Source organism: Aptenodytes patagonicus, chromosome 25 (genome assembly GCF_965638725.1).
Source record: "Aptenodytes patagonicus chromosome 25, bAptPat1.pri.cur, whole genome shotgun sequence".
NCBI classification, from domain to species: Eukaryota; Metazoa; Chordata; class Aves; order Sphenisciformes; family Spheniscidae; genus Aptenodytes; species Aptenodytes patagonicus.
The window spans coordinates 5,357,188-5,384,212 of NC_134973.1; the positions used below are offsets into that span (position 1 = coordinate 5,357,188).

General features: G+C 42.1%; 1 protein-coding gene across 6 annotated transcripts; it reads right to left on the reverse strand.

Annotated features, from left to right (window-relative positions):
* On the reverse strand, positions 1 to 26,759 carry DAZAP1 (DAZ associated protein 1). 6 transcript variants are annotated; one of them, XM_076359560.1, is made up of 13 exons: positions 26,637 to 26,759; positions 20,455 to 20,495; positions 19,836 to 20,002; positions 19,452 to 19,517; positions 18,723 to 18,833; positions 16,268 to 16,316; positions 11,645 to 11,727; positions 8,149 to 8,302; positions 6,610 to 6,639; positions 6,040 to 6,180; positions 4,950 to 5,132; positions 3,243 to 3,331; positions 933 to 1,001 (listed from the first exon to the last, which is right to left on the reverse strand). In XM_076359560.1, exons 1-12 carry the CDS (start codon positions 26,666 to 26,668, stop codon positions 3,252 to 3,254), a joined length of 1,137 nt encoding a protein of 378 aa, XP_076215675.1. In that variant the 5' UTR covers positions 26,669 to 26,759; the 3' UTR covers positions 933 to 1,001; positions 3,243 to 3,251. The 6 variants fall into 6 exon arrangements, with proteins under 6 accessions (XP_076215673.1, XP_076215672.1, XP_076215676.1 ...); XM_076359559.1 differs by having other exon boundaries at positions 3,243 to 3,376; XM_076359558.1 differs by lacking the exon at positions 3,243 to 3,331 and having other exon boundaries at positions 1 to 1,001; positions 18,723 to 18,830.
* Positions 26,760 to 27,025: the final 266 nt, after the last annotated feature.

The window sequence follows — 27,025 nt, forward strand, 5'->3', positions numbered from 1 at the left end:
TTGTGTTTCTAATCCAAATGTACTTCTCTTTATTCAAACCAGGGGTAATCACTGGTTAGTGCAAAATGCACCTAAACCTTTTGCCTGAGGGAAATCTACATCTTAACAAGGCCTCCGTTAACCCCAATGAAATCCACAGAGGATTTGAAAGCATTTGAAGCACAGATCTAACACTGCGCTTCGTAAGTGACTCTGTGCGTCAACAAGTCTGCACCTGCCTTGTTACCAGTTCTATACCATCAGGTAACAAAAGCAAAATACACTCAGTAGATTTCTTTTAACTCCCAGAGTTTCTGAACCATCCGCCCCACCACTAATGTCAGGAGTAAGGGGGTTGCAGCTTACCCTCACTTCCAACAGTGCTAACGGAAACCCTGTTTTAAATTAAAAAATAAGCCAGCATACATAGTAGAAAATTTCTCTTAAAAATTTCACAATCTGTAAATGTATATATTTTTTTCTTTTAAACATAAAAGTTTACAATATACGGTAAAACAAAGGCTCAGGAAAAATAATTTCAAAAAAAAGAAACCTGAAGTTTTGAATTAAAGCTGAAGACATTTTTAAAACCCTGTAGTTTGAACCAGTGACATTTTCTTTATTTGTGCTGATGGGTTAGAGAAAGGAAAATATTTAAAAACTGCAGTCCAAACACCCACAGCTTTGCCTTCAGAAGCCATCTTCCCCCACCCCCCAAAAAAAAAAATGTTGTTAGGTTTTTCTTCCATCAAGTATGTGATTGTCACAAGTTCAGAAGTCTGGGATTCCTGGGTTCAGCTGGTACCAGACATCCCTGTGTGGACAGAATTCCCTGATTGCCAGCCCACGCTAGCGCCTGTAGGGGTGAAATCCTTGCACGTTATGGTTCTGTCCTCGTCCAAAACCACTTCCTCCTGCAGGTGGGCCACTTGATGGTTGCACCGAGGGGCCTCCGTAGGGAGGGGGTTGCTGGCTGGGATCAGAGAAACCTTGTCCAAAACCACTCAAGTCTTGTCCATACCCTGGGGAGAAGGGAGAAAGGCGGCAGAGTAAGCTTCCAGTGTCACCCACACGCACAACAACAGAGGCACAAATGCAAAACCTGACGCCGCTCCCTCCCCCCATGCACGGCCTCAGGAACAGACACCTCTGTCTAACACGTTAAGATAAGCAGCTGCTTTCAGTTCTTGCGATTATCTACCTTCTCATACAGAACAAACAAGCAAAAAGCCGAACTGAATAGGTATGCAGAAATGGTCGTTTTCACTTTTGAGGTAATCCTACCCAGGCTGGTAGTTAAACTATCCTATTATGGCTGTTCAGAAGCTTCAAGTGGCTTGCAGGTTTGCTGTCAGCTCATTCCGAATAGTCGTTTTGTTTTGGTTTGGGTTGTTTATTGCTAAAAGCTAGTACTGTCAGGTTCAGCAGAGATGAAGATGTGGCAAGGAAGTTCTTCCTGAAACCTCACAGCTATTAAACTGCAGCGCCTCAGACTGACTGCACAGAGTTACTCAACTCTGGCTTTGTAGAGCCAGCTTCACCATCTCCCCTGGACAGTCAAAAAACTTCCTTCGCTGAAAAGACTCGCTGAAGAAGACAATCTTAAATTCCCTTTCAAAAAGCAGAGTACTGCTGCCCAAATATATATTTTTTAATTAACTAATCAGCCTTTCTTTCAAGGAATACTCAATTCAAAAAATGTAAATTGAAACATGAGGGGGCAAAGTTGGCAAAGCAGAATCCAGAAGGTTGCGACTACTGCCCCCACTGTATACTTTATAATGGAACCCTTGGTCCAAATTTGCCCTTAGCAAGAACTAACATCCTCCCCTGAAAACTCACTGCACGGGCAGGCTGAAGTTTATTTGTTGCAAGTTCAAAAAACAAAGCTCCATTTCAAAACCTGACACCCTCCCGCTACTGCAGATGGTGGCGAATACTTCTAACCCGGCTGAAGAGAAGCAGCAGTCAGTAAGCAGCTATAAAGCCCTTCTCCCACGTCCCCTACACCACCAACTGCATCTGAGTTCAGTTACTTTTAAGCCTGAACCCGTACTGTGTCTCAACTAAAGTTTACGCTAACGCATGCTGCAAGTTAATGTTTAACTTGCTCTTCCTCGATCTGAGGAACTAAACACTTCTCTCCTGCCACACTGCCCTTCTGCCTACTCAGCGAGGCTGCGACCACGCTCTGCGACGTGATCCATGCCAAAGACCAGATTCAGAATAGGTTTAGAGCAAGTAGAATTTGGGGATAGGGAGAAAGGGTGAAGACGAAAGACTTGCTGGAATTCTTGCTGCCAATATGAAAGACAACTAGATGTGAGTTAAGGACACTGAGAAATTTAATAAAAGTTCCCGTAATTAAATACGACTCTTAATCGTAACAGTGGCATCAGTGCAAGCCTCTGCTATGAAAGATGGTATTAAGAATCCTAATTACTAAGTACATTTCTGCAGTTCTGCTTCTCTCTATGCAGGCTTAAAGCAGGTTTAACTCTCTTAATCCAAAACAAAGTCTCTTAGCATGTCTTCAGTATTTAAATTTCAAGCTCTGCCTGTCTCTCAGGACTTGCTACCACTAACGAGCCTTAAAACACATCTATCACAGGCTTCTATTAGCTCAAAATGCTAATCCAGTCATTTTTTCAGACAGAGATAAGCAGGCAACCAAAAATACGATTTAATTGTTTGCCAAGGGGTGAGGCTCGGGGGGGGGGGGGGGGAATCATTATTCTCACTGTACACTGCAGTGTTACAGCATTAAGTGGTGGAAACCACAGTTCTCAATTTGTTTATCACAAAGGAAACCTACAGCATAAACCTGAACAGCCAGACGTTTCAGTACATATTGTCTTCCCCCTGCTTTCTTAATTGCTGCTGCAGCTCTCGGCTTGCACCAGCACCTCACAGTGAAACACCGAGGTCACCTGCTGTTTCAGAGGGCTCTGCTCTCTAAGGGCCGACCATTACGGTTTTACTGTCTTGCTTAAGAACCTGAGCTCAGTTCGATCACACAGGATAAAGCCTCGCCAATGCAGCAGCCTGGGAAGTGAACAGCAGCGTCATTCGTACTTCAGTCGTGAGTTTTCCCTTCAGCCAGCTAATGAACATAAAGAACTGTATTGCCCTTACTCACAAAGTAAACATTTGAGCCGCATTGTTCCCCCCCACCCTCTTAAAAGAGACCCTGCAAGAAACCCAAGTTAATTTCCCAAACGCAGATATATCAAGAGCATTGGTTGTAAATAGGCACCACCTACCTAGGTTTCTCACTGCTCAGCCTGACCAAAAGAGTGTAAACAAAGTATTGGCGCGTAGCCTGAAGGGTCTTGAGAATAGGTACCCAGCCCTAGTAAGAAATGAGGAGACCAGGGTGACGAACCCCAAGAGAGCCCTGTACAGAGATAATTTTTCAGGGTGAGGGAGACACCCATGTTAGCGTTTAATTTACTAGTGTTTACATTCATCCTAGCTGTAAACATAGCAGCATTTAAGATGCTGTCAAGCCAGGACAAATCTTAAAATGCCACAACGATTAGGTAACTCAGTGCCTCTTTAAAACCCGTAAGCTTTATGCATTTATGTAAATACATGCAGATCAGCTAGACTGCCTATTGTACAGCAATGCTGCTAACTAATTTGCAATCACATGAAGTGCCGAAGCTCTTTAAAAAAAAAGTTTAAAAGATTTTACACACAGCTTTATGAACAGGTGGATGATTCTGTGGTACTGTAGCATATTAAATACCTCTATCCCTGTTAGCACTTGTACTCATAACAGCTTTCAGGCTAGAAAAGCACTCCTGAGGTGAGAGACTAACTGCAGTTGTGGTTTAAACAACTAACCTTCTTAGCCTTCTTCCTCAAAATGCAGTACTACACACCTCTTCCTCCCTCCCTACCCAGCACTCTTAAGAGACTAACTAAGAACACCTGAAATATTTCACTGGCAAAGAGGCTTCCTAGAATATACAAGAGGCAAGTGGTACCATACACTCCAAATACTAGAATCCCCCCTCCCCAGTTGTTCACAATGTTGGAAAACAGATTCTTCCTAAACTTCCAACACATCGCAAATATTGGCTCCCCACTCAATATAAGTGACTGTGCACAGATTGATACTTTATTTAGTAGGGTCCACCCCCCTTCAAAAAAAGTCTGCAAAGAGACAAGTTCTGGCAAGACAAGAAAAACTTCCTCTTGAGTCACAAGGGCAAAGCTATGTATGAAAGCAACTGTGTTTATAACAAACAAATTGAAAAACATTTCAAATTCCTCAACATGAGAGCATATGCGTGCTTTATAAACACATCTGAAAGGCTCGTCTTCCTTCAGAGTCTGTTTGACATTTTTGGAACTTCGAATAGTATCTATTTAAAAAACTTTACGAAGTGTTCATTTCATAACAGTTTCTGCAGGCACTTCAAACGAAGCAGGCAGGCACTAGCACACATGGAGAACTTTACACACTTCTGACAGAACTATAACTTGAGATAGACAGGAAAGGAATGGGGGGAAGGGGGGAAGAGGCACGCAGCTTGGATTCTTACACCCTGCACTGCTCGCCTCTCGATGCTGTTCTTACTCTTGAAGTCTATTCTCCAATCTGATCAGTTACACAAAAAAGTTGACTACAAGCTCTGTGAAGCTCTTGGAGAAAAAAAGTTTTAAGTACAGATTCAGGGAGAGTGCAAATCAGTAACTTATCCTAGCAGCGCACAAGTCTCTGAAGACTATTTCACAGCATACAAGCAATGTTTTAGAGTTGATTAAGAAAATACCCTCTGGCTAGAATACTGCATGATTTAAGGATCGCTTGAGCGCTGGTGGCTGGCATTCCCATCCTGAGAGAAGTGCCTTCAGTGTTAGCAAACTGTTTCTGAACAATGACTTTTTACCCAAGAATATAAAAGAAAAGCAGGAAGGGGAGAAAGATCAAGCTGTTTAGTTTATATGCAGCTACTTACCAAACTGACTATAAGGGAATTCTGGCTGAGCAGTTGGGGGTTTGCTCATGTCCTGAGTTGCCTGAGATGGTGGTGGTGGTGGAGGAAAAGCTAGTGGTGTTGCCCCTGGAGTGGCAGGTGGAGGGGGTACTCCAGGTGGGGCAAACTGGTCAGGTGGAGGAGGTGGAGCACCATAACCAAAACCTGAAACATGAGGAAAGTACAATACATGTGAAAAGATACGGGTCAACACCACTCTGACCTCTCGCTTGGCTTTAGAGCATGATACAACTTTTTTTTTAAAAATACTTGTAAGTCTATTAAAACCAAAGTGTTTGTTACCTACAGCTGGCCGTGCAGTAATTCACTCCTACACTCTGGCAACCACTGTGGCTAAAAGACCCCAACAACATACCTTCTATTATGAAAAATCTCACCCCAAGACTGCAGCCGCATCAGCAACCAGCAAAGAGAAAGCGATAAAGTAGAACTAGGGACCACCTCTGTGCGCTCGCTTGCACACGAGAGAGACATGAGGAGGAAGCCATATTGCTCAAGATCTTAGGAGGAAAAAAAGGGTATCCCAAACAAATGGTTTCTTCGTAGCAGAACAAGCAACTCTAGATAACCGGGTGCTATTTTCCGCTTTCTTTTTTAAACCAGGTTTGTGACTAGACTTTTCAAAAGGTGGCCTGAGGGGGCAGGTGCTAAAATCTTATTTACATGTCCAATGCCAGTTGCGACCTTAATTCCTTAAGCTTCTCTGAAAATCCCAGCCTGTGTCTAGCCCAGGTGACCATGCAGTAATCTCTAACTTTTCTCTCAGATGTCGTAATAGGGGTAACACAATAAATCTAAATTCATTTAGCAACACAGATTTAGACTACAGAACACAGCAAATGATTACTGCACACAAGAAAAAAGTAACCCAACTCACTGACAAAAATACTTATACAGTTAATTATAGCTCAGAATATACAATCTAGGCAAAACATCTAAGGATAGATGAAACATAGGGGGAAAAAAAAAATCCAAGTCCAGAGAAAGATGAGCAAAAGCTGAAAACTGAATGTGGTGATGGACTGTACCCAAACTCCTGTAGGTCACTTACTAAATGGTGGAGGGGTGCCATAGCCCTGTGGAAATCCTTGCGGAGGCGGGAATCCTCCAGGAGGCGTAGAGACTATGTATGAGGTAAATGGTGGTGGTGGTGGAGGAGCTCCTCTTCCTGGAGGAGGTGGTCCATATCCACCTAGAAAATTAAGGGAAACCAAGAACTAAAGCGGCTTAGTAATGAAAAGTTGCTGCTTAAGTCAGCATCCTCTAGATGGGGTAAAGCTCTTTGATAGATTTCAGACGCAGTCTCAGCCTTCTGTGAATTCTTACATTGGGAAATATTTGTCCTCCAAGTATCCCTACTGTAAATAACTGCAGTTTAGAACGTAATGCCTCGATAACAAATTAGTGTGGCTGGCAACAGCAGGATGTATGTCAGCTCCCATTACTAATTCATTAAGAATATACTATCTTCTCCTTCATTCTTTCAGGACAAATTCAATCAAACATTTAAATGTAGGTTAAATACTACAGAAATCCACAAATCACCGTGAATTCTTCAAGAAACTGCACCCTCGCTCAGTAGAATTTTTGTTTTAAAATTGGTCCCATATAACGTACTTACCAATTGCCTGTCCAGCTGGCACCCACATCCCTAAAACAGAACAAAAAAAAAGCAACTTATACATGCATTGAAGCTCTATACTATGAAACAGGAATGATTTGAAAGAAAGTTGATCTTGCTCTGGAATAGACTAGGTATCCTCCCCAGTGTCCCTTACAGATCTATCTTTATGGTCCAAGAAATAGTCTTGGACTGTTTCTGAATACGCAATTCTGAAAAGACTCCGAATCATTCAGCAAATAATGGATACAAGACAGGAGTCCCCAAGCTCAAATCAGATGGAGCGTTCAAGAACCACGAGCACACCAAGTGCAAGAAACTGTACTAGTATAAAGAACAAAAATACTGAGAATCACAGCAGACTACACATCCAAAGCATTTTTAATATATTACCAGGTTTATCCTAGTTATTTTTGAAGTTTTTGAACCACAAAAACAATCTTCTGCATTCGTTGCAGCACTAAGATTGAAAGATAATTGCATTTGTTTTACATTAATCTTTCCAGTAGATTAGATATCATTTTCTCTACAAATAACCACATTGAAAATAATCTAGTTTCTCCATTTGCGCAGTTGCAGATTAGCGCATCTGTGCAGAATGTCAAAGCCTCAGCTGCAGCTTTCAAGTTAATAAGCACCACGGGGAAACAAGCAATCCCTCCACTGAGGTATCATCTATTGTAGCAATAGATGAAGCAGTGACACTCCCTTTAGCCCCCCCAGGTGAAAATTTCTCATCTATCAGAGCAAGCAAGTTCTGTTCTGTCAAACGCAACTCAATTATACCACCGTATTTCTCCACAAGTTATCAAAACTGTCTTTGGATGAACTCAGCATATTTATCCTGTCTTCAAAATCTTGTGGGGGTTATAGCCATCAAACCCAAAACACATGGCTGCTCCTTTCAGCCCTGAAGGGTTCAAGCTAAATCAAGAAAATTATATGCAGTAAGTGCTCCCCTGCACCACTGCTAGCCCCATAGCTGCTTGTTATTTTTCCAGACTACGTTAAGCAATAAAATCCAAAGACAAGGCCATCTGTTTTTCTCTCATCCCTTTCAAGTTTTACTTATAACTTCCTTTGAAACCACCTCATCCTTGAAAACCCGTATTTCAACAAAATTTTTCATTAGGGTCTCACGCAGGCCACAGTCCCACAGCCGGAGTCACAACTGGAGCCATTGAGCTTTCTCAACACCTTCTCCACAGTACCAAAAACCCTGCCAATTCTGCCTGGGGAGAGGCAGAACCAAACAGAACAGGTGAAGCACTGCCTGCGACACATGCTAGACTCGGCACGACCCACTGACTTCTGCCCTATGAAACCACGTTTTTTGGGAAAAGAAGTGAAGGAACAATCTCAGCAGACTTGGGAAGGACTGATGTGTGGAATTTCAGTTCTGCTACCAATAATCCAGCACAGCCATAGCATTGATAAACCTCTGGGAATACTGTCATTTGCCAGTAAGACCAAATTACCCGTAAGCTGTAAAGGCAAGACTCTCTTGCGACAGCGACTCTGAGACGACTAAAGCAGTACCTTGAGGGCCATATCCTTGTTGCCAGGTTGGAGGGGGTTGACCTGCCCAGCCATTGGCAGCACTTGGCATGATCCTGCTTCCCCACTGACTGGCACCGGGTGGCCCTGGAGTTTGGCTTTTGCTGTCACGAGGCTCTGCACGTTTCACCTCCACCTAAACAAACAGAGTCACCATTTAGGAGAGATGGTGCAGGTTAAGATACCCCCCTTCCCTTCACACACACCCTTAGTTACACTTAAGACTACACTTAGCATCTTATGACTTATGTCTAAATACTTAATTACTAAACTTAAGGCCAGTAATTTAAAATGTTTCTCAGGTACAATATATATGATGGTAAGACATTACAAGTCCTACTATTGAGGTATTTCAAGTAAAACACATCCTACAAATCACTTATGTTTCGTCATAGTACAGTATTCATTGGCTTTAATCTTAAAACAGCAGTACCCTCTTACAACGACTCTTCACTTAAAAAAAGCATAATCTTTTAAATTATTCATATCCTAATTTAACATTTAAGGTGGGAGTTACAAAGATGACATTTTCAGTAAAAAAAGAACTTTGAGTAAAGAGTACGCTCTGAAAAAGGGTACTAATGCTTTAACTGTTCAAACATGTTTGGGGTTCATTTGAAAGTTACAGTTTAAACCCACCCCATCTAACTACAATTTCAGCTCTGCTCATACCTGAGAAACACACATTTGTTTGTTTGGTTTTTTGTTTGTTTGTTTTTAAAACTTAGATTTTATTTAAATGTCTAATGGAAGATAAAGACTTACCTTCCCCAGGCTAACGCTTAAAGAATCTCAATTAACTCAAACAATGTCAGAGGGAATGGATGTGATAAGAGAATCTTACATTACATCTAACAAAAAAGTAAACAAACATGCAAGTAATAAAAATGGACAGTTGAGTCAATAAGAAGCAAATCTTCATACTGTGTTAAGTCAGTGACAAAAGCCCTCCTGTTTTTAAAATTAGTAAGCCACAGTGCTTAACTTATTTTATTCAAAGATAAAATGTCCTAGTGTTCCAAGCCATCGAGTAAGTGCATTTGACCTACTTAAAATAAGCTGCACATTCAATATAAACCTCTCAAAAAAATCCAGTTTCTGATTTAATGAAACACTCTCAGCACTCATGCATGCTGAATTAAAGTCTTTTTTATTTTATGATTAATTTTAATGGGTGCCAGAGTACAAAGAAAATAAATCTCAATCATCAATGGGCCTGAGTAGTATGGAAAATAAAGTATTCAGAATTCTTCCTGCCATGTCTTAAAAACCATTCATGTCAGAGAACAAACAGGAAACAGGCACAAGGCAAGGACAAAGCCCCCCGCCCCCACCCCACTGCAGATGCCCCAAGGACATTAGACATGACAGTAACCAAATCTCTGTCAGCTGAAGGCCCTTCCAGAGAGGAACCAAGGGAATTTTTCAAAGGACTCAAATTAATGAGTCTTAACACATCTGCCTTGAGGGAATTCGGTTATTGCTTACAAAAGCAGAGTCTTTCTTGCAATTTTAATTTTTTTTCCTTTCAACAACATATGGATTCATTTCAGCGATACCTTTTTAATTACCAAAAAGAAAGAGATACCATTTTTAAAGTAGGCATTATTAGTCAATGAAGAGTGCGGAGTATCTGGAGTTCATTAATCCATTAATTTTTCAGTGCACATTTGGAAGCGGTGAACTGCCAAACTGAGGACTGAAAAATCCCTGTGCAATATTCTTAGCGCCGAGGTTAAAATTCTACGCCTGCCTAAAGCCCAGTTTACACCAAGAAATGAGGCATCTCCATTGCTCCTAGCTGAAAGAACACTGCATATTTCTGCTTCTTATGTCATTGAAAGGAGAAAAAAAAAAGGCAAAAATAGATTATTTCATCTTGGTACTGAGATTCTTTGGGAAACAATGGAGAACCCTGAATTAGCCCTGACGTATTCTGAAAACTGGCAGCATAAGAGGTGACATTTCGAAGGCTCACACAGGGTTCTCCATGCTTTCCCAGAGCCATTACAGCAGATGTACTATCCTTTGTTCCTATTTATATCTAGCATGCTGCTTTGTGATATGACCTCTCATTTAAGTGGTTCATGTAAGTTTAAGGCAATTCCAAGGCAAGATCAGAGGATGTACATAGGATATAGATAATTCATACACATACCAACATAAATTTACTGCTGTCAGCGCATCCACTCACAAACAGGAGCTCACAAGAGCTCAACTGCTCACGAGAGGAAAGCACTAGTAATCAAGAACATACACAAATGTTCTTGACCACACAAGCACATTTCTTCATTTGCTTCATTTCCATTATTAGGAAGTCAGCCCACCCCTCAACCCCAAAACAAGTTCACAGAAATAAAAAGCATTATATACTGCATAATTAACCAAAACTCCACTGATATGCAAGAATATATCCCCTGCTAGCTAAATAAATGCTTATGAAGTATCAACACATAGAGTGAACAGGTTTCCAGAAAACACAAGAACACTGTCACTTTCCTTAAATTATTGCATTGTATAATTTTGCATTGTCTTTTAAAGTCTCTCTAAGGTTAGCAGTTTTAACGCTTACTTTAAAAATTGTGGGTAAATTGTAAAGCTGCAAGGACTTTAAATTTACCAGAATTTCCTGTGGTTAATTTTTCTTTAAGAAGTTACTATTTTCTCTGTATAAAACTTGGGTGTCCTGCAACAATTTACTTTGCTTTTAGCTTTTTTCCACAGGTACAAGCATGTTCCTTGCCAGGTAACATCAAAGCAAGCCTAAAAAATTCCTCCCTACCAAACACCCATTTGCTGACAACACAGTATGAAGATGAAACAACCAGAGGTCACTTAACTGCATTGTGGTTAAATACTATATAGAGTACGTGGGTTTGTATCAAAGTTTCACAGTAAGTGACCCAATTTTTTAAAAGACCAATCCTTCACGATGTTTTTTCTTTTTCTTTTTAAGTTTAAGATTATATAAAGTAGATTGTCTCACACCACCTCAAAATTTGAGTATCAAATACACATCTGAAGGAGTGGTATCTTAAACCAAGCCTTGAACAACTCAGATTTCATTGGGATTCTGATTTTCAAACAGCTGGAAACAACTAACTTCTATCCTTGCACCTAAGCAGTGCTCCAAACAAAGGCAGTCATCATCAATTCAGTGTAACGTAAGCTATGCTCAGCCAGAGCAGCCCCCCAGGTCTGTCAGCACAAGGCCTTGCCCAAACCAAAACAGCCCACAGCCTAAGTTCTCAGGCTTTCAAGATCTGTCTCTTCTATGGGCTACGCCACAAGCTAACTGCCTTTCTCGCCTGTTTAAGCAAACTCAGAAGACTTTCCCCACCTTCATGGATAAAGCCTCGAATTTGGACATACACGCTCTCCCGCCTAACTGAATCAATAACTTTTATTCACCAGTGAAATTGCTAGTTGCCCAAGACTTGGTTCTTTCTTAAGGTAAAATAAAACTACAACTACACACTTTTTTGCCCATGATGTCGTGAAAATGCATGTTGACAGCCTGGTCCACTGATTGTTCGTCCTCGAAAGTAATAAATCCAAAACCTAGCCAACGACGAAGAGTGAATCAAGGTAGCAGGGTGTTGTGACACAAAACAGGATGATGAACAGTATTAGGGGCGGACCAAGGGTTCAAGCAGGGGTTTCAGATAACCGAGACTTGTGTTAAATTTTCAAAAAAAGTCAATCTGAGAAAATTGCAATGGATACTTCCTGTCATTAGGCAATTAATGCCTCATCTTGGTTTCACACATGCAACTTACAAACTGAGCTTGTTAACTACCTTTTAATTTTATTTTATTCCTAACCCACCTACCAGGAAATGGAAAAAAAAGTGCTAACGTCGTCATAACTATAACTGTGCCACATGATTAAAAACAAAATACTCGTGGGACAGCAGATTAAAGGCAAGCAACGTTGCTGCTCCTATCTTTTGATTCAGACTAGGTTCCCAAGAAAACCTATTATGTCCCTGTTCCCCAAAGCTGCAAAGCAACTACCTCCCATCCCTTATCCCGCTCTTCCAATTAGGGAATATTTTCTGTGGAAAATAAGAAAGTTGTCTTTGAAATGTAGCTGTTAAAGCATGAAAAATTTTACCACTCCATGGATGAATGAGAAGCTTCAGAAACTAACAACCTAGATCAGAGGTTCTCAAGTTTTCCACACCTTAGAAAAAGCACGTAACAGACATTACTCCTTCCGAACGCAGCAACCCCTGCCAACTAAAGAAGCGTTGCTTATATGGAATGCGACACTTGCCGTCACGTCCCTTAGTCTATTTTATTTCTTATATTTTCTGCTGCTTTTCTCTTGAAAATCTATGCAACGCTTTTCAGTCCCTCTTTTTGCCCAAGACATTGCTAACTGCTCCAGATCCCCAAGGGTAGCTCGTTCCCTTTTATCTGACCATAGCCCTCGATGGTGGCAGCTCAGCTGAACCCAGCAGCTTTTTAAAAGGTTGCGGGGGAGCGTCTCATGCCTGTAGAAGACGCCGGAAGAGAGGCAAAGCCCCAGGCCTAAATCGCTTTTTGAGGTCACACTTTGAGAACCACTGCACTTAGGTTGTAGCTGCTGATACTGCCGAGAGAGTGGCAAAATAGTGGTTAATTTCACAGAACACGGAGGCTGGTTCATGCCATCAACCACTCATTGCTGGTGTAACAACCAAATCCCAGGAAAGGTAAGAACACATGCAGTACATAAATTGTGCCATTCTTTAGATTAGCTAAGGGTAGAGCAATAAAAATTAGAAAGAAAAACGAGGTGCGGCATCAAAAGCATATGGAACATGGATGCATTTCTGCTTTTCTGAAACCCAAGATTTCCCCCTTGGTTTGCATTTTGCTTTGCAGCTAGTGCTGACAGCAGCCATATATTGCTCTAAAGCGTTAAACAGAAATACAGTATCTATAACAGTTAGTGTCTCTCTAAGCTTATCCAACTGGGTTGGGTAAGCCCAAAGAGGCCTATTGTAGAGAAAGTTTATATATAAAAAAATACACAAAGATACAGGCCAAAATAGATTCCAGCAGGTCAAATTCTGCTGTCAGCAACAAGAGCAAAAGACATCACTAAAATAAACTTAAAATAAAAAGGAAAAAACTTAGCATTTCCCACACACAAAAGACTGGCAGTATAAACGAAGTTTTGTTGACCTGTGATGAAAGCAGCCTCAAAAACCAAGAGCAGCATTTCATCACAATATATTTGTCTGAGGTTAACTAGAAATCTAAGTATTAGAGCCAAAAGAAAAGTATTTGTATTTAAATCACACATTTAGTATTACAGCCTTTATCTAAAAAGACGTGGGAAAGAAAAAACGATGGATATTGTCTACATACGAAGGTTGCTCGTTTAACTTGATTCCAAGAAGACTGAAGGAGGGGAATATTGTGGTACGGGGATGGGGTTTGGAGGGGGAGAAGGAAGGAGAATAAGAGGTCATTGAGGAAGCCAGTAAAGGGGGGAAAAAAAAAAGGATTTAAAAGGGTCAAACACCACAAGATAAGGAACAATGAAGAAATCAAGAGTACAATACACAGCAAAATTCCAACAACATGAAATTTTAAATACAGCAAAAGTGATGAATTCTATCATCCAGTAGCTTTATTTTTTGAAGGACAGAACTTTATTGAAGACTGAAGAAACTAATTGCATTTAGCAGGAATCCAAGTGAACTACCGAACAGAGCAGTGACACTGGTTTGCAGCCAAGGGGAAGAAGAGAACAAACACAGCAAGAACCTGTAAATTACTTCACAGTTGTTGGTTTCGCCAAGAATAGAAAGCATGAGAAGCAGAGACTGCAACAAAGCCACTGTTTCTTTTAAGATGTAACTAGGCTGGCTGCGCTTATACTGGGGACTCTGAAAAAAACGTTGATGAAAGCACTGCTTGCAGGAGAGCTAACAGAAGTAGGTAGGGACTGCGAGTAAGCAAAGACGACTTGGGATACTTGAAGACACACAGCCGGTTCCTCAAGGGCGTCACTGTAGCTCTGACACTAACCGAGAATCTGGTTCCCAGTGTTCTTGTGAGAAGCTGAAGGTAGATGAATGCTACAGGGATTAGTAACAGGGGTAATTTTTCCCTCCTCCTACCAGCAAACTAGTAAAATGACATGCAGGAAGGGATCTGTTCAAAATGCAAGGATGGTAAAGCTAATGGAAAAAGGCAAAATTCAGAATGGTATGAGTAGAAGATGGCAGTGAATTGGCCTTTTAAACTTTATAAATATATAGTCATTTAGGTATCGTGTTAAAAGGACAAGCGTATAGACTGAGTAGCACTCTATGGAACAGAATACAGATCAGAAAGAGAAGGCAAGAGAGAAAATGTGTTCTGGGATGCATGACCAGGAGTGCCGAATACAAACTACGAGGAGTTTTTCCTAGCACACCCCCAGGGACTGACAAGGCCATTTTTGGAGATGACAGTTAGTTACCACACTACATAAAAGAATGTAACAGAACAAAAACGAAAGCCAGAGCAACAGGATTCAAGAACAGTTTAAGAAGTCAGATGAATTAAGGGGGAAAGTATTCTGCAGTACATCTGCACACTGGATAGAGACAGGTTTGCAAGCCTGCGCACATCTGTCATTTCTGCTTTAAGCTACCACCTAGGAAGTGGACCCGAAGCCCTCTATTTTTTTTTTTTTTAGTATAGCTTTAAGCAGAGAAGCCATTAATTGAGACCAGGATTAATCCAGACCAGGCATGATGTTTTAGTACCTTTTGCTCAGAGGCTGCAAGGCTGGGATTAAATATTACAAAGATATATATAGATGATACAATAATTACTGAAATATTTCAGAACTTCAGCCACAAATTATACCCAGATGCCCGTATCTTTGTCTCCACTGCCTCCTCTATTTAAAATCAGATGCTCTGCAGCATTTAAATAGATGAATTTATGTTCTGCTTAAATAAAAGGTATCTGTTGAAAGAAGATTAAGATAGCTAAAGCAAGAAAACAAAAAAACAAATATATTGAAACTTCGTTTACACTCCAATAAAAGACAAAGCCCGTCCCTCCTCTGACTGTGGAACTGGCCTGTACCTCTGTGATAAATTATCACCTAGAGAGAAGAAATCTAAAGAGATATCGTTAATCACAGTCAAACAATTCACAGAGAAAAAAGAAAAAAAAATAACTTACTTAACATTACCATACTTTACTATGAAACACTTAAATATGTCACTAAGGATGTATGTCTAAATTAAAAATAAAACTAAGACTTAACAGCTTAATAAATATGAAGTGAAGAATATATTTCTTAATAATGAGTCAGAAGATAAATGAAAGTTCAGATGGCAAACTATTCTCTAGCATGTAGAACATGCTACAAGGTGGTCAGTGCAACTGAGCTTCACATATTTAAAATATTGCCTCTTAATCGTCAAACAGATGACAGATGCAATGGAAGGTGGATGACATGAAACTTGCTTCATATTTTGACCAAAGGTTACCAACTTGATTAAATAGTCTAGTGAAACTTCCAGTTGTTTTTTGGTGGGTTTTTTTTCTCCTTAAAAAAGCAGTCTAGCATACAGGGATTATACATCCCAATCAAAATATTTCAGAATTATTTTGTGTAGTTTAAGAAGTGCGGCTTTTTAATTTTAAGTGAAGCCGTTTAACCAAAACAAAAAGTATATAATGCATGGATTCTGTTCTAATCTCAGGTTCAGAAGTACTCTGAACGGGAGTATCCCCCCCATGCAATTACAGACATCAACATACCTTTCATGTGAACAGGAGGAAAGTCTGCTCATTTTTTTTTTCCCCCAATAGTACCTTAAGCCACAGGAGTGGCTCGAGAATCAAATTTCATTCAACTAAAAAACTAGCAAAAAACCCATAAATGAACATGAAACATCTGACTTTAAATGCACAGATACCAACTAAAGCTGTAGATGAAGAGTCTAGACTTGGAGCGATATTCGCCCAGTGAATTATTCTTTTTCCTGAGGCAACACAGAAAAAAAAAAGTCTACCTTTTCTGATGGTGTGAAATAGTTTGCCATCTGACTATAGGAGAGTATGAAGAAATTTCAAGGACAAACTAGATCAGCCTTTACCTCGGGGCCTCTGTTTCTCTGCATCATAGATCATTACAACTTCAGTGACCTGGAAGAGAGAAGGGAAGTTCTACTAACTGTGCTACCAGGGGAGTGTTATAAACAGTTACTACAGGCTGGTTTCCCGCACTCCATCCACAAAGCACGATTAAATGCTCGATGTAGCCATCAATACCAGGCTGTCCTAGCACAGCGCAAACAAATTGGGAATATTGCTCTTTATGGGAGTTTAAGAAAAGCCTGAGTTCATCTGTTTTGAAAAGCCGCTACACTGTGGCTTTTTAAGGTCTCATCACACTTAAGATTTTAATCTAGCATTAAGGTCGCTACACTGTTTATACCCACACTATAGCCTATAAAAAACTGCAAAGGTTTCTGGTTTTCAACATACTATTCGTCAGTGTAGCTTCTTAAAAGATTACTTTTTCCATTTTTAAACATTTTCACTCCCAACATGAAAAGCAGCTTTAACTCCAAACACGTTTAAGAATCTGCACAGCTTCTCTGAATTACTTACTTGCATATCAGTGTGGCACAGAGTACCAGTTATAAATTGATGCTTTAAATAGCATTACAAAAAAACCCCCTAAGTTATGGATGATCAGTATCAGTGTGATTTTAACTTAAAAAAACCCACAAAAAATGGAAAATGCAAGCTGTTCGAGGGCTTCAAAATTTTTTTCAGAATAAGCACCACTGTGAGCTACAATTTAAACAAAGCCAGAGGTGTAACATTTATGTCAAAGGCAACATTAAAACAGCTGAAAGGAACTGCCTTTAAATTTCTCAGATGCAGAAAAGCGGTCACAAAATGTGTGTGATCTCATGGAATCACATCTTTGCCTTCAAGGCACTCTTAGGATATTTTTTACCAGAATCCCCTGAATAAGCTTAAAATCTGATGCAAATTCACCTTTTACTTACAGCCAGAAAACATACTTTTCAAGTTATTACACCGTATACACTCACTTGATTATATCCTACTGGATGCTAACAGCTGAGATTTATCCCCATTTGGGGATTATGCCATGTGACAGTGCCAGATTTTTTCCCCCACCGGTCCATTTGGATCCCCTTCTTCACACTGGTCTTATTTACCAAGCAATTACCATGCCTAAGAACCAGCGCCTGCTTTTGCCTCTTCACTCTGTGGCCACAAAACATATATAAGAGCCTCTACTTCTCCAAAGATAACTCATTAAGAATGCTACGTAGACTCCCCAATTTCTATATTATTGTTAAAGTTCTACTACTTACTTTTAAAGGCACTTACACTTAATGGCTGTTGCCTTCTATATTTGGTGGAACATAACCCTGTATCTCCCAAGCCATCCAGAGGTCAGAATTGGAAAGCCAAAAGTCTGTGAGGAAGAGCCTTTAGAAATTATGCTCCACAGCTGTGGAACATGCTCCCCCATTTTTATTTACAAATCTACTGCAGCCTTTCAAACTAAAGAAACAGTTGTTAGCCATTGCCTTTTATATTTTTTTTAAATTATCTTAATCAAATTTTAAATACAGTACTGTTGATAAACTTAGCCACTTGAGAAAAATCAACAAATCCTTTGCTGCCACTAAGAAGAGATCTTAGAGAAAGGTGATTAAAAAATGTATCAAAAGAACACACTAAATGCCACTCAAAGATGGCAAGTTCACATCCACTGCCACAGTCTTGAATTTAACCCAGGCAACCTTTAAGTTTCTTAAACTTATTCACAGCTGAATTTAGTAATTTAGTTCAATAGTTTACCATCTTAAAGGGGCAATGGTAGTTGGGATAAATGGGAATTAAAACTAAATAGAAAAAAAAACAAAATCAGGAGATATAGTCATTTCAGTCTGAGGTTACAAAATGAATTAAGAACAGGTGCATAACATGAGTAGTAGTTTGTCCCTAGAATGGAGGTTCTAGGGACAACAGAACTCAGCTGATTCCAGATGATGCTTTAAAAGCAGCTACTGTTACCAAAATAATGGCAGGAGACTGCAAAATTTAACCTATCTGTACACGCAGTCAAAGACGAGGATCTTAGACATAAGCTTGCTGAAGTACTCGCTGTTCCCCCGCCCAAAAAAAATTCAACAAAAATTTTTTAATCCCCGAGCTGTAAGTTACCAATTGAAAAGAGAAAAAAATTATTCTTAAGCCAACTCAACTCAGGAGTTTTTGCAAGAAGGGAACAGAATAATGCATCAGGTAGACTTAAACAAGAGGAGACAGAAGCAGCAAAGTTAAGTCACATATCAGAGCAATAGATTTTGACAAACAGCGAGATACACTTCAAGATGATGAACGTTTACTACAGTTTATTCACAAAATGCTTCAATATGTCCCTACAGCAGTTTGTCTAAATTAACCCAAAATTTGACAGCTTGACGAAATCTGAGAAAAGGCAGTGGGGAGGGAAAGCATCTTGGAACCAACTGATAACTGCCATCATGCTGAATGACTCACCACTCCGAATTTCTTGAAGTATTCCCTGAGCTCTGTCTCGCCACAGTTATGAGGAATCCCACCAACAAAAATTTTATTTGATTTATTGTTATCGCTCCTGGATCCTTTCTGCTAAATCAAGGAGGAAAAAATTCAATCAGAAGGACAATAAAGTTGGCTACTTCTATCATTTTATACTTAAACATGAACAATGGTCTCTTGCAGGTTGAGGGGGAGCCATCTCCGGGCTTGAAGTCTCCTAGTCATTAAAGTGAAGCAACTGCATGTTCAGAGCTCAGAAGTTTCGTGTTCGCAGTTATAACCCAGTCTCTGTTCTTCAGAAGATCAGAAAACTAGGGACTGTGTTCTGAGGCCATTTACTCATTTTATAATGAAATCGTGTTAACCTGCAGGGTGTGAAGTATGCTGGAAAAGAGCATCAGTCCTGCGAGTGCACTTCCAGACACTTGTTTCAAGGTTTGAAGAACTCAACTAAAAGAACTGCTAAGAGCTTAAGAAAATACCACACCCACAAACTGAGTTTGACGTACACACAAAACGTTCGTTAACGCTGTATTGTACTTGGAGTTTTACCATGGAAATCTAAGTAGAAATAAAATTTACACTCAAGGCCTGCATACTGACTCCTGATTTTAAAACATGGATATCATCCAAGTGAATTCAATTAACTGCTAGAAGGTAAGCCAAAACTTGGAAAACAGGCAGGATACACCAAGTATCTTTCCTTACCCATCCTTCCTTCGGTCGTGTCCTTTCTGGTTGCATCCCCCTAGGTGTACATGGCTTTGGATCAATCTGGAAGAAGTTCCAGTTTGGTCAGATCTCAGCGTGCAGAATATTGTTCTAAAAGTTACGTTTATGGCAGCTGAACACAGCACTGCTGAAATCCAGCTCCTCGGATCAAAGCTATCGTCAATACATCGCTTCTACAACGTGACACAAATCATCGAGTTAAAGCTGTCGTACAGTAAATAATTAAAATCAACAACCAGGTAACTTTTACACTATCCAGTCTGCAACTAAGAAGCCAGAATTTAAAACAGATCTTTGAAGCAGTCTGGAGCAGAAAGTTCTGAAGCAGAAAAAAAAAAAACAACCACAAAAGCAACTTACATTTCGGCCATCTAACGTATGAGGTCTACTGGCCAGTACTGTTCCCACACAGTTAGGATCTTTAAATTTGACAAATCCAAATCCTCGAGACTGGTTTGTTGTTTTGTCTTTCATTATTACACAGTCTACAACTTCTCCATACTGGGAGAAGTAGCTACGAAGAGTTTCTGTTAAAAAAAAGCATATATTAAACAGAACCAGATATTAACTTTACCAGGCTGTGTTCGCAATTATGACATAAAAGATAAGCAAATAGCTAAACAAGTTCAAACTCATCTTTTGAAAGTTATTAAATTTTACTTCCTCTAAACAAATGGTATAGACTGCTTTATTTCCACTCACACGAAAGAAAAGTAGTATCACAGTAAAGCAATGATAAAAAATTGTCATCTGAGTTGACAAAAACTTCAATACCAAACACTGATAGAAAATACAAACCCAAAAGTGATTAACAGATATTTGAACTCTCTCTAGAAAAAAATTTTACTAACAGAAGAGAGCAGTACAATCTCATCCAAATCTTCCTACCACGGTACCGCCTGTTAGAAAGCTGTGTATCTGTACATAGTTTTGCTGTTCACAAAGGCCTGGCTCAACGACTGTAGAATACATAGCTTACCTTGTGTCGTACTCCAGTCCAAGCCACCCACAAACAGTTTTCTGCAAACGAAGCATACAGCAGTTTTAGGGTGCTACACGACAGATGCTTCATCTTATTTAACGCAGAAGTCAGCTATTCTGAAGAGGTCTGGTGGTACCGAGGCCTCCAAAATACACTGCAAAGCCCATTCTTCACTAGAATTCACTATTCTTTGTGACAACTACCTTCTGTTTCATGAAGACACACATAAAACTGAAGCATCTGGTTTGTGTGCCACAAGCACGAACAGATTGTAAGCTTATTACAGGAATAAATTTTATTTTTACGCAAAGAGAATACGAAAATATCAGAAAAGCCTAAGTTCCTCCAAATTTCTTATTTCCAGGTATTTGAGAAGGCAGTGTTGCTTTGAGAAATCATTACAATAGCCAGAAGGAAAAAAAACTTAGAACATCGCACGAAGTGCATTTACCTGCCCTTCTGGGGCAGAAAGGAATTCCAGCACGGAACACTACAACGTTCAGAAAAATACGTACAAAGCATCACTGAAGTTATTTGAAAAGTGATCCAAGAACACCATTCTAAAGTCATTCTACCTGGTTAGCCCCCACGCACCCCCAATCAAAATGGGATGCTTGGATTCCTGTCAAGGCCTGGATCATTGGCTCTAAGTTACTTACACAACTTCTCTGAGCAACAGAAGAAAACAACTGCAGGGTCCATGCAGTTCCAATTTAAGGAAACTTCTGAGATAAAGCAAACTAACAGAAAACCAGACAACCTCGTTTAAGTATCCCAGTCCATTCCATTAACTGCTTTAATCCCAGGTTAATGATCAAGAGTTGTGCACAGTCTTGCATTAGGCCTCCGAAACCAAGTTCAAAGAACAGTTGGGCTCTCCTACGTCCATTTGCTGCCTAACACAGAATGTTACCAGAAAGATAACTGACAACCAAAATAGGTTAAAAAAATTATTCCACAAAAATACACTAGCAACACAGCTGCTGCAGCCCTTTGTAACCGGTATTGTAGCAAAAATAACACCAGATTCTGAAGCAGACACATCTGATGTTACCATCTCCTACGTTGAGAGGTATCGCCATATGAAAAACAATGCCAGCGGTTGAAGCTGGTTAATACCAACTTACAAATAATAAGCAGCGTAAGTGCATCTGCCCTGAGATGATGTGGCCAACTTTCCCATGCCAGAAGGTCAAAGCCCAACGGGAATCACAGCTAAAAGAACCAGACTGCACACAAAGGAATGCTGATCTAGATGCAGTGGTTGGATTTGGGCATCACCTGAAATTTCTATATTTGTTCTCCAGCTGCAAAATTGAGCAAAAGAGAAAGCATATGAGGTTTTTCCATCCTCAGATCAAAAAAGCTTGTCAGCCCTCAGGCTTCCTTGCCCCTGTGTTCTCGAAGTACTGTCCTGGTAAAGAAAAGTCCTTAAACTGCTGATTACAGCAAACAAAAACCCTTCATCCGTTCCTTTTATGTGTTACTCCCTCGCTCACCTAGAAAGACCAGTCAGAATCACTTTTGTCTACCATTATCTTCTAGTTAAATGAAAGCAAAAGTAGAACCACCAAGTTCAAGTCTAAGATAGAAGGCAAACTTGTGAGGCAAGTACTAAATAACAGAGTAGCACTAATTCAGCAATTAGTTGTGAAACCATTTCACAATCTAGTTGAGAGATATCTCCAAATAGATGAGAAGGTCATGGCTAAAACCCAAACTAAACTCCATGCTTAAAACTTAAGTCAAATCTGAAGCAACCCCATCTTCTGAAAAGAGCATCCAAATCTGTCCCATTTCATGTCAGAGCACGCCAAAGTACTTGGGCAAGTGCACAAAGAGGAGCAGCAAGATGCCAGACTGTCTGCTTTGCAACTCTTTATCAACGTTAGGGTGTGACAAGACTTCCATGCAAAGTAATTCACTCCATAATGAAAGGTTAGTTCAAAGCCACCTCAACACTTGGCCCTTTTCAGTAAGAAGCACCAACTCAAAAGCTCTTCTGTTAATAGTTTTATGGGTCTGCACAGACAAGTGCTGGGATAGTTTATCTTTGGAGGATGCCCTCTATTTCTCTTATCAGTCCTCAAAGAGAGGAACCATAGTCTGCTTTGTCTTCTACTCGCCCTCAGATATATCCGAGTATAGCTGCAGCTGAGCTGAGGCCGGGAATTAGTGCACCTTCACGTAAACGGAGAAAGTCGAGGTTCTTCTAACAAAAAAAACCCCTAAACTTCCTCTCACCTGCTTTTTTCAGGAGCAGCTAACTGCAGTAAGAAATCGGCCACCCCTGGAGAGCTGCTGGTGCACAGGGAGCATCAGAGAAGTGAAAGCCTTGCACCTAGAAGGTCCTGTGTAGCAGGGCAGCTTGCAGAAGAAACCAGCAGTCCCCTTTCACTTTGATTCATTTCCCCGTGATACGGCATTGTGTCATGACCTTTATGCAACAGCCAACAGTGACTAAACCAATGCCTTAAGAGTGCAGGTATGCTACACACGAAAATAAGGGGTGACTAAATTCAGTATTACGTGGTACATACAAGTCTTGTTCCATCGAGGCAAATTTTACTTCTAAGTCTCTAGTTGAGAGGTGACATAAGTCTTATCTTTCAAAAAAAAAAAAAATTAAGACCAACTGTTAAGCACAGATCAAAGCATCTTCTTAAGCAGGACAGAAAATAACTAAACCAGTAACGTGCAAAGAAAGTACAGTCTTCACAGTGTTGCAGAAGACAGTGGCTGCATCTGCTCCTGCATTATCATAATGCATCTGATAATAGCACAAGCAGGACATTTCATCCATTATCGACCTCGCTGAAAGCAGGCCTCTCTTCTACTTGCATGTTTCAGGATGACAAAGTTTTTCTCAAGCATAGGAAAACTCCCCCCCCCCTCCACCGGCAAAGAGCTCGTTCCTGGCACCAGTTCAAAGAGCTTATTCAACACCAGCCAGTTTTCAGCAACAGGTCGTATTCTGGTAACAGCCAAACTTCACCCAACAGTCGTCACCACACGCAGACTTCCCGGTAGCTGCCACGACTGTCCCTTTACTACGTTTCCTCTCCACGTACAGGACAGACGCACAAATCTGTCTGCTCTTTCTTGTGCCATTATTTTTAGGGAAAGTTCTATAAGGAAATAAAGTTATTTCCTAACAGCAAAGAAAAAAATAACTGATCTAATGCTATATTCAGATTAAAGTTTTCATGGCCCTTGACTGTGCGTTAGCTACATTTTTTGACCAATTGTATTTTGGGATTTTTTTTTTTTTAAACTAAATTTGATCGCTTGGTATCTAAGATCAATCTACGTAAGATCGATCTAAAAATACCAGCTGCATTCTGACAGAGCATCAAGCTGTCTGCAGGGAAGGAAGACTCCCCGCAGTTAGTGGTCATTGAAACCTTCCAATTCCATTATTAATTATTTGTAGTCACCCCACATACATTTAAACGAACAAAAAAGCAGGGTTGCCTAAGGTCAACTACAGCAGCTGTATGTAAATACACGGCTTCTATTTATATGCACGCTATAGAATGCCAAAAGCCAGGACTACCCTGGCCTTTGACTCCTCCATGGAGTGGTCTGAACACCCTGAGCAAACGCCAGAATTAACTAATCCCTACCTAACACAGAAATCTAGACGCAATACTGTACAAGACAGCTGTCAGAAGGAAGACAGTTGTATGAAATGACGCTAGGTGCGTGCTCGTTTCCCTGCGTTCAGCTTGCATCACCAGCCCGTTCACGAGGTCTTACACATGCTGCCTCCTATAAAACTTTTTGTTCCAACAGTTTATGGGCTGGTAGGTATTAAAACTGTGCTATCGGTTTGAGCCTGCTGACATCGCTGTCCTCATACCTAGTTATACCACCCTCAAAAACGTACACCTCCGTAAAGCGACATATTTACAGACTGTAGCGTTAGACGGCTGCTATAGTCCATCCCCAACAGAACGTAAAGCAATTCCCCAGCACGAGCCTGATGAGAGCACAAAACGCGAGCCCATTTCTTTGGGCAGGCCTCTCTTTGCGCCACGAATGGTACGACGGTGCGCACCGTACGCCAGTAAGTGAAAGACACCGGCAGACACGGCGCACCTGGAGCACCAGCATTCCTCGCAGTGCTCCGTTCAGGAGCAGGAAGCAGAGTAATGACTCTTCAGAAGTTACAGTACGTTTATTAAGTTCTACGAACCCCCATGTTCCACTTCAACTATTTCCTGACAAAATTCTACTTGCTAATTTATTCTCTTCTGCCATAAATGTATCTGTCACTGAAGCAGATAACCCCAGAATTAGTACGAAAGCACGCGCAGGTATTTTAAAAGTACCAAAACTCAACAAAAGCACAAACTCTTTGCCTATGTAAAATAATCTGGCAGTTTGACTAACATCTATCATTTCTCTTAGCGCAGTCCCAATCAGCTACATCCTGTAGGGCAGAAGGATCTCAAGATCAGCGCTCTTCTTTCATCCAAAATAGTCCCAAGTACTAATTACAACGAATAACGCTCACAAGGCCCTACCTACTCAGACCAATGCGACTGCAAGGCCTACAGCCTTCGCAAGTATTTTTTCTTAACTTAAAATCTCTTGTCTAGAAAAGCGGTTAAATTCGTAACTTCCTATTAAGACTCGCATCTCACAACAGCTTTCAAAATAGAACTTCCTTCACACAGCTATAGGCAGCTGACTAAAACTGCAGTTTATTCTACGCGTTTACCTTTCTGTCTGAGCACTTTTAGGGGAGGAGAAAAAAGAAAACTAACATCTCTGATTAAAATCCAACCCTTTCAAATCTGATTACAACTCAGAAAGATCAAAATCTAAGCAGTCTGCAACTGGGAACGAGCTCTGTGACAACCGGGCCTGTTTGGGATAAAAGTTGACAATATTTCACCAAGTAACTTGCAGCCTGCACTCACCTACGGATCTAGAACAGCGGCACACAGAAGTCTGCTCATCAGGTCTCTCACAAGGCACTAGACAGTAATTAAGGCCCGGGACCAAATAAAAACAATTTCAGAGCAAAGCCTACACATTTAAACATGCCTCATGCAACGCGTGTTGTTCATAGCAACACGTTATATTCAAAACGGTTGTCCTGCCTCTTGTACTTTTAAGACTGTACAAATTAAGAACATGCACAGTAAATAAGCAGCTTACTATGCGCTGGAGACAGCACGAGAACGGAAGACTGGTTCGTGCCCAGAAACTCTAGTTTCAAAAAAGGTGACCAGTTACGATGTGCACGTTCTGTGCCAAAACTTGTCGGGAAAGCTAAGCAGCCAATCGTAGGGGTTTTTTTTTCATTTTCTTTTTGCTATTTTCAGTTCTAATATTTCTCATAATTTAAATGTTCAGAATACAGCACTGAAGCAGGATAATACTAAACCCATCTCAGAAGAACGAGACCCATGGCAGGCCATCGGTTTGAAGAAGCCACAAAATCTCTGGGAGGCCTTTAAACTAAAACCGGCGTTTTTCTGACCGAAACTCGGCTCGTGCGGAAGGACAGCGGGCAGGAGGCATCCGCCGGCGGAGGGGAAGTTTGGAAGGGCAGCTCCACGCAGCGCCAGGGCTCCTCTGCAGCACGGAGGAGGGAAGCGAGGGGCGAGGAGAGGCTCCCGGCTGCCGCCTTTGTCCTGCCGTCCCTCCGGTGAAGAGCGAAGGTCTCTGCCCCACGGCCCGCGGCACGGCCGGCCCTCGGCCCCTCCGGGCACACGCGGGGAAGCCCTGATGAGTCACCGGAACGAAGTCACCGGCGGGTTTTACGCCCCCTCCCCTCGTCAGCAACGGAGAAAGGGGAAACAAACCGTGTGTCGTGTGTGTCCCCCCCCCCGCCCCGTGGCGAGGCCGGGCCGGGGCTCCCGGGAGGGCGCGGGAAGCGCCGCGGGTGACCTTGGGCCGCGCGCACCTGCCGCCGCCGCCGCCGCAGCCCGGCGCGGGCCGGTCACGTGGGGGGGGACGACGACACCCTCCCGGTCCGCAGGGGCCCAGCATGGCGGACGGGCCCGGTGGCGGACGGGGGACCCGGGGCGGGGGGGGGTCGCCCCCCACCCCGGGCGGCGGCGGAAACTCCGGCGCGGCCCTCGCCTCAGGGCGCAGGAAAGGGGAGCCGGACCCCCGCCCCTCCCCCGCCCCGGCGGTTCCTGAGGCGGCCGCCCCCCCCTCACCCGATCTCGTCGGCGCCTCCCACGCTGTTCATGGCGGCGGCTCCTCGGCGGTATCCGGGGCCGCGCCCGGCTCTTCCCTCCGGCGGCGGCGGCACCAGCGGCAGGTCGCGGGCTGCGGGCGGGCGCTCCTCGCCGTCCAGGCCGTCCCCCGTCCCCCCCCCCCCCGCGCTCCCGAGCTGCGCAAACGGCCGCCCCCGGCCCGGCCCGGCCCCCCCCCGCCGCGCGCTCGCGCTCCCTCAGCGCCGCCAACCGCCGCTGCGCGCGCACCTGCCCTCGCTACGGGGTCTCCGGGGCCGCGCCCAGGGAGGGGCGGGGCGGCGCGGCGCGGCGCGGCGCGCGGGGGCCGACGGGAAGGGGCGGTCCGCCCGCCCCACGTGCGGCCGCGGTGC

What these genes read in the sequence shown, in the direction of transcription:
- DAZAP1 (XM_076359557.1), bottom strand. Translation starts at nt 26,668, where the DNA reads ATGAACAGCGTGGGAGGCGCCGACGAGATCGG. An exon ending in GGAGGCGCCGACGAGATCGG is followed by an intron (nt 20,496 to 26,636) that starts GTGAGGGGGGGG and finishes CTTCGTTTGCAG; the next exon opens with AAAACTGTTTGTGGGTGGCT. An exon ending in CACGACCGAAGGAAGGATGG is followed by an intron (nt 18,834 to 19,451) that starts GTAAGGAAAGAT and finishes TCCTTGATTTAG; the next exon opens with CAGAAAGGATCCAGGAGCGA.